General features: G+C 38.3%; 1 protein-coding gene across 1 annotated transcript in view; it reads right to left on the reverse strand.

Annotated features, from left to right (window-relative positions):
- The window catches only part of PTPN13 (protein tyrosine phosphatase non-receptor type 13), a 122,355-nt gene that overhangs the window by 41,849 nt on the left and 65,064 nt on the right, over window positions 1-15,442 (reverse strand). Inside the window, exons 14-20 of the mRNA XM_063310718.1 lie at window positions 13,467-13,619; window positions 11,629-11,811; window positions 10,076-10,238; window positions 6,359-6,782; window positions 5,381-5,478; window positions 3,708-3,797; window positions 1,214-1,321 (exon numbers count right to left, since the gene is read on the reverse strand). Of these exons, the coding sequence (XP_063166788.1) occupies window positions 1,214-1,321; window positions 3,708-3,797; window positions 5,381-5,478; window positions 6,359-6,782; window positions 10,076-10,238; window positions 11,629-11,811; window positions 13,467-13,619 (1,219 nt within the window). The remainder of the gene's footprint in view (window positions 1-1,213; window positions 1,322-3,707; window positions 3,798-5,380; window positions 5,479-6,358; window positions 6,783-10,075; window positions 10,239-11,628; window positions 11,812-13,466; window positions 13,620-15,442) is intronic.

The raw sequence follows: 15,442 nt of genomic DNA on the forward strand, positions 1-15,442 counted from the left end.
TCCTTATCATAGAACTTAACTAAGAACGGTTGGTAGAGCTGGAAAGAATGAGCATTATAAAATCTGTCCTGCGGATTACTAGCGTTCAGTGTTTTCAGACAAAATTCACCAGATCTGCAAGCTGGGGCTGAGTTTAACATATTTATGTTATACATCTTATTCTATTAACAATAAACCATTCTCTGAGTGTGGAAACTCATAAAGTGCAAGTGATTGCGTTCATACAAATGAAAAAGGAGGCCACTGGCAGATTCAAGGAACTTCAGTGTTTGAATAGGTATAAACAAATCATTAGGAAAAGAAAAGCCTCATCCTATATAGCCCAAACAAATCCAACAGGCACAGAATGATGATTGGCTATTTATGAGGGAAAAGTGGAAAGTTCCAGAGGTCAGGAAAATAATGGAAAACCTTGAAAAATACATGACTACAGATAGTCCTCACTTAATGACCACAATTGAGACCAGAATTTTGGTTGCTAAGCAAAGCAGTTATTAAGTGAATCTGACCCAAATTTATGACGTTTTTTGCAGCAGTCATTAAGTGAATCATTGTGGTCATTAAGCAAATCATGTAGTTGATAAGCAAATCACATGGCTTCCCATTAATTTTGCTTGCCAGAAGCTGGCCAGGAAGGTTGCAAATGGCAATCACGTGACCACGGGATGCTGCGATGGTCATAAATGTGAACCGATTGCCAAAAGCCCAAATCATGATCACATGACCGCGGGGATGCTGCGACAGTCGTAAGTGTGAGCACCGGTTGTAAGTCAGATTTTTCAGCACCATTTTAAGTCCAAAGTATCACTAAATGAATGGTCGTTAAGTGAGGACCACCTATACAGACTTAAATATTTTGTTTAATTCTCATTTCTTTTTATCTTACAAATCTTCTCTCATTCTTTTTCCATCAGTATCACCATGAACTGAGGAGTTGGTAAAGTAACAACAGCAACAGACTACTGGGGTTCCATTGATTTAGAACTGTAATAACCCTAGTAATTATTCATATTCATACTCATATGTATTTAAGTTTAATTTTTCAAACAAATAGCAAATGTTCAAAGTTATGTGCTAAAGATACTAGCAGTGATGATACTGGAAGTTTCAATATTAAACATTCAGTGAATTTCATCCTGCTGTCTTGATTTTTAAAAAAAAAATGAACCCAAGAGTCTAATTAATTTCGGATTCCTATTTTGTGGGACATCACCTGGTTTTAATGATCCTTGCAAATCAGCTGGTCCTCCAGGAGTTACTGAATGGATGAAAATTCCAAGATCAAATTTTCCAGTCTTCTCCCCACCAGTTATCTGAAACCCTGTTAAAAACAACTCTTTCGTTACCTTCAAACATTTTATAAACTGATTGCTTACAGATCTACTGCTGATGGTTTGCCAGAGTATTTAAGACTAAAATGGATCACGGTTAAATTGCCCCAGCAGGGAACTCTGCAGATGAGTGGCCAGTGCTAGTTTCTAGTTGCTTTCCCCTAGTGTAGAGCTCTCCAGATGCACAGAGACTACATATTCCATACTTGGGCCAGGATTTTAGGAAATTGCAGTCAAAACACATTTGGAAGGCACCAGACGGGGGAATGCCTAGGCTGGAACATCTGGATTCTAGTGTTATTGGCTCCAAATTGTTGGGTTTGTTGCATATCAGCTCTTTGTACAACACAGAACTGTGGAAACCACCATCACCAACTATAATGACAACTGCTATTTTATATGGCATCTAAGAAATATTTAGGACTGCTTTGGATAATGACTGAAAGGATAGGGGAAATTACCTGGTACATTACTTTTCCATGTAGTGCTGGACTGGACTGTTCAAGTATTGCTTATACCAGCTATTAGACACGTTTATTGAAGATCTTTCCTACCCACAGTTTTTGATAATAAAAACTGAATGGAAATTCCACGTGCAAAATATCTCTGAATTCTTTGTGTTGGGGACAAGCCGATCGTCACTGCATTACAGTTCAAAACATGACATGAGCAGCCGCCTCTAACCCAGGTGATTTTTAGAGCATAACCCTCAACATCCTTTATCAGAATGCAAATTAGCCATGGTTGATAGGAATTATCATTTAAAACAGCAGGGAGGACCCCTGATTAAGGAAAGTCAGAGTAGAGCAACTTTCAAATTTCTTAATGAAAAGAACAAAAATCATAATGCCTTATCATCTCACGACTGGGCTACTGCAACATGCTCCTTGAAGATGACTTGGAAGCTCTAGCTGTCACAAAACGTAGGACTGTATCTCTCCACTTGAGTCAGCCCAACCACTTTGACTGTGCTGGGAGAAGCAGCTGGCTGTCCTCCATTTTTGGAGGTTGGGGAAGGGGGGTGGAGCCTGGAGGCATTGCTTTTTCGTATTGGGGCAGACCTCTTATGGGAGGTTGGTTGGCTCCAACACTATTGGCCTTCTGGAAACAGCTGAAGATGCAGCTTTTCTGGGGGTTGTTTGGGTGTTGATGTAGTTTTTGCGTCTGTATGTAGAGTATTTTTTTATTACTTGTGATTATGTTACTGCAATTTTTTTAATGAGCTGCCGAGAGTCTACTTATGATTGTGATGGGAAATGCATTTGATTAAATAAACAAAATGCAGCAGGCAAATTGCTAGTTTTATGGTAGTAAAAGCAGATATAAACTAAACTCAGAAAAAAGGAAAAGAAATAGGATGAAAAGTGCAAAGGAAGAAAAAGAAAAATAAGAAAGTAAGATAATGAAAAAGAAAAGAAACATGTAAGGAAGTGACCTCCAATCTTCGTCACACAAGTAAAAACAAATTTCATAACTCTTCACCACTTATAAGGTTACAAACAAGTATTTTTTTCCCCATAACCCATCCCTTATCTATATGCAAATCCATACACCATCAACTTCTCAGTCCTGATGTCAGCCAAAAGTCTTGTGATTTCAAATGAAGCATTTGAAGGGATTTCTTACAAAGATTTTATCTATCTATCTATCTATCTATCTAATTTGCTCCCACCCATCTCCTTCCATATATATTTACTGTATATAACATGGCATGGACAATACAATAATATTTATTCGGTCAATGACAAGCATATCAGGGACCAGCTTTCCAGGTATGATCTTGTCTCTCTGGCCCAAACCTCAAGAAAAGGCTGTTACGGATTCTAGCCCCCACCCTCCCAAGTCCAAGAAGTCCCAGGGGTCTGGACTAGGAGCTAGGCCTTCTTGATATAGCCTCCACATTATGGAATATGCTCCCATCCTGGATATGTGAGTTGCTCATACTCTCTTTTCTTCAGAAGACCTGCAGAACTTCATTTCAGTGGCCCTTTGGCCCTAGGAGATTTAATGGCGCACACTGAAATGTTTTATTTTTAATTTGTGCTATAATTCTTATGATATTGTTACTGCATTTTTTATTTATCAGGATAATTTTGTCTCAGTTTCCTTGTGTCCACCATCCAGAGTCAGTCAGATTGGGCAATTTATAAACACACATACATTACATATATAAACATCAACTTCTTTTAAAAGGAAAAAAAATCTCTTCTGCCTCAACACAATGCTAAGTCTGTATCAATATCTCAAATCTTGGGGATAGTTCTGACAGTGAAGAAGGCATTTCCCCAACCCAGCCTCCTGTTCAATACACGGTGTGACCCACTTGCTGGTTGGTTTCTGCATTTATGTGCAGCTGTTAAAATGTTATCCACTTACCTAAGCTATGTTTTTCATCTTTTTTCAAGTTGATCAAGTTGATCTCCCTTTCTGGTAATGACACTATATTCTGCTCTGTTTGGAGATGATCTGTGGACCAAAGCAACAGCAATTTTTAAAAAAAATAATGCTGAAATATAGTGAGGCAAATTTATTTCTTAAGAGTGTAATGCAACATAAATCATGCTTCATTTGAACTCACTGTATAATTAAATCTGACTCTTCCACAAATTCAAGAGGAATTAATGATAGGCTTCAACACTACATTGATATTTTCAGAAAGGATACAGAGAAGTTAAATTGTCTTCTTTCTACATGAAATATTAGGAAAATAATGAACATTTAAGAAATTGAATAATTCCTATCCAAGACACAGCATTCAAGTACTGAATAAACTGAGTCTGCCTGCAATTCAGGCAGACTTAGGCACTTGGATAATCTATTCTATGTTTTTGCAGGGTTTCCCACTTGAGGGATGGGGCATGTAGGAAGCTGGAGAATTTTGTTTTGCTGCTTCTTTAATTGAACCAACCTAATTCTCACTGTAAGGTTAATACATGGGTAGAACTCATTCTTAGGACTGCTGTGGACAGAGATGTCCAGAGCAAGAAAATGACAGTTTCATGACATCATGATGCCAGCTCTGCTCCTTACCAACTTGGGTGTAGCATCACAAAAAAAAAAAAAAAATGGGAAGCTTGTGTTATGGTGCATGTTTCATAATTTGAATCCCTTGCCCCCCTGACATGTCTCTGAAGGTTATAATACTAAGAGCGCTCTTGATGTGTAGGAGAAGACACTCCATCACCTTAAGAAATTATGGCCTTTGGTACCAGTAACAAGGAATGATGGGAATTGTATTTTTATAAGTATGCAAAGCAGCAGGCTGAGGTCAGCTGCTCTTAAGTAGCTGGAGTTAACACTGCTAATGTTTAGTTACAGGACTTTATCTAAAAACTCAGCATGTTTCATCAAGATCTAGAACTAGAGCTTTCTCCATGGTTTCTTCTGTCTGGTGCAATAACTACCCACCTGCCAGATCAAGTGTTTTTCGGCATCCTTAAAACATGTTTAATTTTGGCCTTCTGCAACCATTAATTTCTCCTATCACTTGACTTTTATGTACATATATTCTGGTTTTTGTTTTACTCCATTTTTATTCTGAAATATTATTTAATTTGTTGAAATGCATTAGGATTCTCTGCAATTAGCAGTGATACTGAAATATGTTTAATAAATATATATGTATTTTTATATCTACATCATCTCTCTGACTTTTACAACAGCCCCAGAAGGCAAGGGGGCCTTCATATTCATTGTAGCAAAGAGAAGCCAAGGACAGAGACAACACAGCTTATCTTTGGGGCTAAAATACAAGACCAAAAAAATGATTATAATGAATGTGTTATTTTTGCCATATTCATCTGATTCTCTTCCTTTTTAAGAAGGCATTGTGATACTTTGGGACTTTTATCAGTTATCTTTTCTTGAGGTGGGAAAAAGAATAAACATTGGTTCAATGAAACAAGCAAGCAAATCATTAAATAATATTAGTATCCTCCCAAATAACTCAGAACAAATTCACAATGTATGTCAATTATTAATAGCCATCTAGGAATTTGTTTAGACTTCTAAATTGCACAGTACAATTGGACTGAACAAACAATGCTGACCTATTACAAAGGCTTGGCCAGTATCTTCTGTGGACGAAGAATCAGATTCATTTTTCTTTCTTTCTAGGCTGGCATTTAAACCTGCATGAGAGTGTGAACTAAAAAATGGTTGAAGAAACAGAGGAGAAAAAACAGTGAGGAAAATAGAAAGCAGAACAGGACAAAGAAAAATGTAATAAAATAATGATACAAGCTAATATGGTACACAAAACACAAAACTGGCATAAAATGCATACTTCACACTAAGGAACATGCTGGCAGAAATCTGTGAAATGTGGAGAAGTTTATTTTATGTGCATGGAAGCAAAGCACATGGAAATAAATATGAAAGGCAGTCACAAGAAAAGTTTTTTAGTATGATGGAATGAAAATGAATCCTGCAATGTACATGAACACAATTCTTGCTTCCCCACAGTGGCTCCTGTTCCTATATCAGGAAGATTTCAGCCACAAATGGTCGGTTTTATAGTGCTACAGAACGGCACAACACCTCACTGTCTACTAAAAAATGTATCTAAAAATGAAACTCTCCTCGCCTTTGGCCTAACAATGCCAGCCATTTAATACAGTTTAATAAAACTCCTGCTTTTATATCTATAAAAGAAGTCTTGGGTTGTGTTTTATCATCTGCAGTAATGCTAAGTGTCCTTCCTAAAAAAGTATTTATACTAATTTCCCATTAATACACAATATATTTAAATGCTACTGCTTCCACAGGGAGGCTCCTGAAAAACATTTATATGGTTAAATTGCAAGTATATTACAATGAAATTCTTCTCATCTCCCATTTGTTTTCCCAGACACAGGTAATGCTTGAAATCCTACCCCTAGGCTCAGAAGCACTCTCTGCATTTCATACTATGCATAGGAGCCATAGTCTTTATGTCCTCTGCAGAATGTACCTCTGCGGGAATGAGCTTCTGAGCAACCACCATGAAGACTGCCATGTTAAAATCAATCCTTAAGACACATTCTTACTTGTTGAGTTTTGCTCCTCCAACCATTGATTCAGTATTAGATTTTGGCACTGTTTGGAAGATCTTCCCCATCAATTCCTCCACCTTCTGTGATGAGGAGTTCCCAGGGGTGACAACATTTTTCTGAAGGGGGCTGACCAACACCTGACTTTGTGTCAAGTCATGAAAAGATTTGCTCATAATCTTGGGCCTTTCCTCCCATGATGTCTTCTCATTTTTGTCCCGGGAATACCCTTGTGCAGGCTGGAAAAGGGACAATTCTGAATAGGAGAGTCTTTTGAGAATCTCTGCTTGGACTGACAATGGCCGAACCGCAAGCCTGTTCAGTGTGGTGCTGGCCAGGCTGTTGGTACTGATGGCACGTCCCATGTTAAATCCTTTCACAGAATCAGGGTAGAGGCTGAGACTCCTAATGGAAGCTCTTTCTGCAAGAAGATGGAATTGCTTTATGCACATCATACATAAAAACAAATGAAATATCTGTCATTTGGACAACCCAGAAGAGATAAAGATGGCAACCAAAATCCAGCACTTCACAGGGCTTCAATGCTTGCCCACAGCACATTAAAATGAAAAAGAAAAATGCACTGCTAGTAGCGCACACTAGGGCAGTTAAGCTTAGTGTTATATTAAATATATATTTTGAAAAGCATGCTTAGAACTGTCTATTCTTTGTCTTGAAGAAGACAAACCTTGCCCCACCCTCCAAATCTGGATGAAGGGGAGGAGAAAGTCACTTCGAAAGTCTGTTTGGATGTGCATCATTACAAAGGATAAAAAGTATAGCCACTCAGATGCTAACCGGTCAAACACAAAAAACTGTTATTGCCAGTACTTAAAGACTGGTTACTAGTTTGGTTCTTGGCAAATTAACCTTTAACATTCTAATAATGGTGTAAAACAGAGTATCTAATGATCTACTTATTATGATGTTCTTCAGAGACTGAGCTTAGATTGTTAAACAGATTTTCAGGTGAAATCGGATAAAAAGGATGATGTTGGGGGATAAAGAGTAAAGAAACTGCTGTTCTTATATGCTTCTGAACAGGAACCACAGATGTTGCTTTACCAACATGTGACTCCGATTGGCTGATGAGGTTTTATAAGTTGTGCTAGGAGTCAAAATGACTTGATGGCACATAATCAATCGATCAATCAATCAATCATGATTTGATATCTTCACATTCTTTGGCATTCTGGGATATTTATATAATTAAGAAATTAAAAGAATATTTTAAATAAGAATAAATTATACATTTGAATGAAAATACTGCACCTTTTAAAGCTTTACTTAGAAAAGCATGTGGGGAAAACCTTTAATCTATTTGCAAGGATGAGCTTGCTGGAGCTCTTGAATCCTCTGACAGCTTGTAAAGTTAAGGGCTGTCCTTTTTGAGTTCCACAAATATGACGGGAAGCATCACAAAATGGCTAGCATCCTTTTTTCCCAAAACCGCTGTAATAGCAACTGTTAATCAAAAGACTTCACAAATTTGATAAATTTTCAGCAGTGTGACTAACTCCTGCAACTCCTGCCCCAAAATTGGGCTGAACAGTTGGCCTGGTTGAAAAACACATTAATACATATACATGGCACATTTCAGGCTAAGCAGCACTTGGCTAAAGCCAAATTCCAGAGCAGACACATAGGATCAAGTTGCAGCTCTTTAAATGCTCATATTTACATCTTCTCTCTTTTATCTAGCTGGAACATGTTTGATTCTTTAAATGCCTCCTATTTATGCTTACTCTTCAGCTAATGTTTTCAAGACTTTGACACTATTTCAGAATGGTTCTCTGTTTTCTAATCTCACTTCCCAGTGCTATACCATGATTCTCCTTAAAAAAATCTGCATGAAAAACAAACCATTATCTCCTCCTCTAATCTGCCCCCTCATGCCCATAAAATCTTGTCATCTGGGTTGTGTTTTTCTTTTTTGCGGGGTGGAGGAGGCACATACAAAAGCTGAACTTTTTCTCTGAGCTACTCTTCGTTAGTTTCTCAGCCATTATAAACTGCCTGGAAATTTTCTTATTTGTATTATTTTAGGATGTATGTATATTCTACCAATCTGTGCCAACAGTTAGTGACAGGTGAACACCAAGGTTCATCTAGATCAACTTTATTGAACACCGAGTTTTTACAGGAACAACATATCACAGGTTAGTTTGCTTCTAGGATCAGAGATAAGTGGGTCTTTCCAGCAGTTACTGAGTCATTATTCCAGTTATCCTCAGGGACTAGGACCGCTTTCCCAATTGATACCATCCAGAAATGTTGGACTCCCCTAACCTTATAACTAACATTCCAGACATTGCTGTGTCAAGTAACTGTGGTTTTGTAAGTATTCTACTTCCCAGAAATATGGCATGCATATTTTAAGAATAAGTCTTGCAGAGAGGAATTACAACTCAATTGAGAGCAGAGCAGATGCTTCATATGTCCAAAGTCTTACATTCAATCCTCAGCATTTCCTGGTAGTGCAGCTGGGGAAGATCCTAGCCTGAGGCTTTGTAAAGCTGTTGACAGTTGATTGACAATATTGGATTAGATGTAGCAACAGTCTGACTGTAAGCAAGGTTTGTGTTATAGTGCCTGTTCTCAAGCTAAACAGGTCTAGTCTGGTTAATGGTTAGACCACCTGGAGAGTCAATATATATGTCACTCTGAATTATTCCATGATAGAGGAAAAACAAAATATAAGTTTACAAATAGATCACTATTATAGCATGTTGCTAATCTGAAGATGAAAGGGAAAAAACACTCAATTTTATTTAACCTCTTTTCATCTAATTTAAATCTCTTTGCTTCACCCTTTGAACATGTGAATAAGTGAAGGGATTCAGGGAGTTCTTATCTGGGGTAACTGATGATGTAAACAAATCTTCGACCTACTTCAGGTCATCCACTAGTTGATATATTTGTTTCAATAAAGTACTAATTTGAGTGAACAAAGTAAAATACTGGCTTGTATGTAAATATTCTTTTGGGAACAGAAAACTGATTTTTAAATAACAGATGTGGAATCACAAACCTATGAAATCTTCTTCTGTCTTGCTGAAATAATTTTCACAGGTAAACTATTTGATATTTGATACTCAACAGTATGTTTATGCTTTTATTGAATTTTAAATTGTTTTATTGTGAACCGCCCAGGGTCCCCCATGTGGGGGAGATGGGCGGTGATAAAAATATGATAAATAAAATAAAAATAAATAAAAACAAGTATTAGCCATACTAGTATTACAAGGGATGGAAAGGAGAATGAGCTACTAGATATGCTTAAAATGGAATTTGGAGGCACTATTCATAATGCCACTGAACACCCATTCTGGAAAGAAACCTATCCAGTTGGTGGTAGGATTTCAGCCACATCTGGCTGACCACCATGGGAAACAGGAAGCTGGACTTATTGGACTCTTAGGGTGATCCAGCAGGCTCTTTTTCATAGAATCATAGAATTGAAAGGTGCAATTTACGCCCTAGTCCAACCAAACTGACTCCAATGACTCAGTGCAGAAATCCAAATTGAAGTACCCCTTGCAAATAGTGGTCCAGCCCCTATCTCTCCCACAATGCTTAGCTATACTCCAAGTTATTTCCAATGGAAGCAACCTGCTTTCTCCAATCAGAAGCCCATTAACTTAATACTGTGCAATTAGGTCCAGGAAAAAACCAACAGTAGTCCTAGCAGGTACCACAGCTGCTGTTTCTTACCAATTTCCTGAGCATCTTGGTTGCTTTGCCTGGCTTTCATCTGGAGCTGGAATTTGTGCTGTGAAGAGCAGAGTTGCAACAAGTATTGGCAAGTCTTGCTCGTATCAGTTTGGAACGCATGCTTTATACCATCAGATGTGTTCTGCAGAGTTACCTTTCTTTTCTGCAGTATGACAAATATAGAAGAAAATGAAAAAAAAAACCTGATTTCCAGCTTGGGAAAGATACTAATCATTGTTCAAAATGAAAGAAAACTTGCAGATGCAAACCAACCAAGCCTGAGCATGTACTGAAAATACTGATTACAGCAAACCCAAGGTTTGAAATTCTTGCATACTCCCATGGATAGAGAATTAAGTGTTCTGTTCAGTGTGCAAAAACACATACTTTGGATACTTTGAATTTTTAAGTAGTCACAATTGGGTAAAACAAAGCTGCGTGGAGTACAACAAATGCATCAACGTCCGGATATGAGCCAATCAAATGTGGTCACTGCCCTATGGAAGAGAACATGCTACAACAGCCCAACACCACAGTATATCCATAACCTACTCATGTCAGCGAAGTCAAGGATGTTGCTAAACAGTGGGCAATCATCTTCACGTCACCATTCAGAACAAAGTACATACCCTTGCAATTAGCAGAGTCCTGTACAGAGGAGCCTTAGGGATAATAGATGTTATTTGTATGGATTTAAGCATACCAATAATTATATGTAATGTTACCTAAGTGAAATCTACATGAAATTTCTCATTCAACCTACAGATGTGCCAGAACTACAATTCTTACTTTGAAGAAGAACCTTAAAGAATTATTTTTATAATTCAACCTTCAACCTTCAAGAATTGTTTTTATATTAGTTACTTGAAGCTGGAAGTCAGGGAAAGTGTAAGAACCACTTTATTTAAAGCTCTGCCTACCACACTTGTTTTTTTTAATATACACTAAACCATGTTTCCATGGACCATGTCCCTGCACTTCAAGGTATGCTTAGGTATTAGTTTGATTGTATTTTTACATTAAAGAAAAACATAGAAGGAAGTTCTTAGAGTGCACTGCTGCAAGATCTTGTTGAAGTTCTCCCTGTATGCAGAAAGGTAGTATATTAAGAAGGCCAATGCGTAAGTCTGGGATGAGCAATGAATTTTTGACATTAGAGGACCAAGATACCTTTCATATAAATGTATCTACATTCCCAAATGGAAAAATCTTAGGAGGAACACACTGTGTGTTTTCTTCATTACTGACTTTGGTAGATGAAAGTCCTTTGTTCAGATGGAACAGTATTCTGTCAGAATGGCTAGCAGCCCTGGTGAACTTTCTTTTCCCCGAAAAATTGGCTTCTCTTGCATCATCCCAGTTTGAATCATCTGGTTTATATTACTAACATATTTACTGCACACTATGGAGCATCTTGTATCATCCTGGTTCTTTGCTATTTTTGGCACACAATTGTTTCAATAACGTAGGTAACTCAGCTGGAGTGGGGAGAAAGAGAAGATAGGCATTTAATGATCCCGTCTGTAATTCTACACAAAAAATGACCAACATACACTGAAGGAAATTTTCTTTGTTTCTCTCCATGGGAAACGAAGGACAGGCATTCGGGCACCGTTGTGAACTTCAAAAATAAGAACTCCTTTGGGGCAAACTCCTAGCAGAATTCCAGTCTGAGATTTTTTTTCTGGCAACACACGATGAAAATGTACACCATATTCTGTCAGCCTTTGGCAAATCTACCAAATAAGAGAGAAGAAGTCAGAGAGAAAGAAAGAAATGTATGATAATTGTTTTGAGAATATTGTGAGATCAAAATGATTTTGCAGATTGGTTTACAGTACAAGTTCTGCTCCATTCATAGGATGCCTTTGCAGTTTACATTACAATGAAGTTGGTCACAAGTTTTATTTCTTAATTCCTAGTTCTAATGACTTTTGGTGACTGAGAGCCAAATTAGCATTTTAGGGCAAGATGACAGCAGCAGTGGGCAGGGCAATGAGGCAAAGTGGGCAGGACTTTTTCACAGTTGGGCTGGTTTAAGGGTTTTCTGTTATCACTTGGATTTATTTATTCCTTGCTATTTTCATTTAGACACCCTTGAACTTATTTTAGGTTTATAGTAAAGTTTTGGTGGATTTCTGCAACAAAATGATGGGAAAGTACTCTGTCATCTTTCAACAGTTCTGATCAGAGGAGGTTCTAAGGACCAAAAAAGGGTTCTGGAGGTTCTGCATGGCTTTTGGAACTGTTAGCCACAGAAACCTACTGTTAAACAATCACAGCCCATTAGATGTGAGACGGAACCATACATGGGACAGCTCTTCACATGCTGAGAAAATAATAAATGGAGGGCTAATGCTAGGGACTGAAATTTTGGGGCAGCTGCTGATGGCCCACATTCCAACAAGCATCCCCTTGGCCTTGGAGCTGCTCCCTTTGATTCCTCTGGCTGTCCTTGTATGCAAGGAAAGACAGCAAAAAAAAAAAAAGGAGCAGCGAAGACTAGTCATTCTGTCCTCTCTTTGGGGGCATGACAGTGGAGACAGGGCTCAAACAGAGAGGAGAGTGTTCAAAACCTGGTGATGTCTTTAAGCATTCAAGTGGAGAAACTGTTGATCTGAAATTTTCCCACCCTCAAAATTATGAGTCAGTACAGGCAATACCTGCTTTTTTCTGTTGGGTCAACTATATGGTCCTCTTCAACAACTTGCTAACCTAGTCAGCCACTAACTCAATCAGACCTTTGTACTGCTAGACTAACTGGGTCAAAACACACAATACAAAGTTTCCACCCATTGGCCAGATGGGTGGTGATATATATGGCTTACACTAGAAACTTTGGCGAATGAGCATTTGGGAAAGGGTTCCATGTAGGCAGTCTTGGGCAGTGAGTTTTGTCATTTTCAGCTGCTCTTTTCCGTCACCTTTTTCTTAGAGGACCAAATAGGCAAAATGGAAATATTGACTGGGTTTAAGTGTTGTTGTGACATGACTATCCAGGTAAAGTTAGTTTATCCTGTGCTTTAATTTATAATTAAAGTAAATTAACTGATGCAGTCAACTGACCCCTTTTTAATATTCCACAAAAGAGTAATATCTCACTGACACAGTTAAACATGTTGTGGGAAAACAATGCTTTGTGTGCTTGATATTTATAGGGAGATCTATGTGTGCAAATATGTGAGAGACCCCTTGTTAACTGCATACTGCAGGAGAGGGTGACCAACTATTTGTATACAAGCATCTCCCCATCAATTGTTACAGATGTATGTTCTAGGCCCTGTAAATTTGGAGGGTACCCAGCTTTTCTGAATGGAGTAAGATCCACTTGGCTTTCTTCCCCCTTTCATTAGAACAGGAAAACCTTTTATGAAAACAAGGAATTTCTAACCTTGAGAAATTCTATTTCAGCTTCTTTTTCAGAAGCACCTGTATATGTGCTATGCAGCTTTGGCAATTCTTCTTTCACATTAGATAGGTCCAGATTTTCTATCACTCTTGCTGGCAAATAGTGTTCTGTTCTGAAATAGGATAGGCCATGTACCTGCAAAGAGAAGCATCAGAGTAAGACTGTAAGCCATGGCCCTGCTGATCCAAGCTAGCTGTAACTGGATGCTATGCCACTCCGATAGTGGTTGAGTGGCACAATCACAGATGATGCAGAAAATGAAACACAGCTTCCTTGGAATCATCTACACCATTGCCAAAATCTCCCTGCCCAATCATTAGTCCTACATGATTTTATGATGTATAATGTTAAATAAGATCCAGACATCAAAAAGTGGTGATCACATCTTTCCGAAAATTGCAAGCACAGGCTTTTCAAGAACTCAGCTTTTATACAGGCTCCTGACTGCAGTGATACTAAAACTGCGCAACAGAATACTTGAATAAATAAATAAATAGATACTAATATGCTGCAACAAATAAATAAGTCTCCCAGCTTCATGTACAAGGAGGATGTTTATTCTACATTTAAGCAGCATGACTGATGTCTTCCTTCAACTGTCCACATCTGTTACTAGTTGGCAAAACTCCTTCTCCCCAGTGTATTCTACTGGAGCTTTTATAGAAACTTTTTTCTGACTTGCTTTTGTAGAGTATTAATTCAGCACTACAAACCTGATGACAGAATCAGGATGCTTGTGTCCTTTGGAGAGACTTCCTTCACCTGTCTTATCTCTAGTCAGCAAGATAGCAAGTCAGACTATAGATATAACTAAATGGAGGCCACAGACAAAATGCTTGTCTATAGCTGCGATTCTTTGAGTAGTCATCAAGGCAGTCATGAAACTCCCATCCTTGCTCTGATTTCCTTTTGTATATCACTGTGGTGGTTATACTTGAATGAAGTAGGAAAGCAGGAGCCATACCTACTTGAGTATGTGCCTGATGGTGGGACCAAAACTTACTCAGCTTTAGAAATGTCTTGAATCATGTTCTGGGCAGGCCCAGAATCCACATGTTTGACTGTATAGGCCACCACTCAAAGCATAACTTTGAAAACTCTTATTTTCAAAGTGTGTGGATGAATTCAAAATAACTACCCTCCAAAAAGGGAGAATGCTGAATCTCTGAATGAGCATCTCTGTTTCTGCCTCCTTTTATTCACAGAACTGCCCACACTATACTCTGTCTCAACCTCAGGTGTGTTCAGAATTAGATCTTTCATTCATTTGAAAGAGATCATTTGTGGAATTTCTGCACAAGTCTATTTCTGGGCATCACATGCAAAAGAAAACAAAATAAAACCTTGTTGACTACTAGTAAAAAATAAATTTTCGACTCCCAGCTTCATTGCCTACTCTGAATGTTGATCCAGATGCTCCAAATCTTAAGAAATTTCAGCGACATTATGAGAGCTTTTGCAGCTGTGACACGATGATGATTTTAATAGTTATTACTTTGTACGGACCAGAAGCCTTAAGCATTGTGTTACCAGCTTCTGGAACAAAGTATGAAAGAAGCGACTGAGATCAGAAGTTTGAGAAATAGTTGCCTCATGATTAGTTAAATTTGAATCTGAATTTTTTCTTTTGGTATAAACAGGAAACCTCCCAGTCCCTTCACCATCACATTTGTTCCACAAAATTGGATTACTTTGGCTTCAAGACCCTAAATGGGAGAAGATGTTGTAGTTTCTGATCTCAGTTCTATGGCTATAGACCAACTAATTTTGGAAAACCTTTGAATGCTTCTCTTCTGCTTCACAACTGCACATATACCAAACCTAATACTGGACATTTACAGTATATAGCAGCCAAACCAACTGAGATGCACTAAACCAGGGGTCCCCAACTCCCGGGCTGCGGACTGGTACCGGTCCGTGGCCTGTTAGGAACCAGGCCGCACAGCAGGAGGTAAGCA

This window comes from Candoia aspera, chromosome 8 (genome assembly GCF_035149785.1).
Source record: "Candoia aspera isolate rCanAsp1 chromosome 8, rCanAsp1.hap2, whole genome shotgun sequence".
In the NCBI taxonomy this organism is placed as follows: domain Eukaryota; kingdom Metazoa; phylum Chordata; class Lepidosauria; order Squamata; family Boidae; genus Candoia; species Candoia aspera.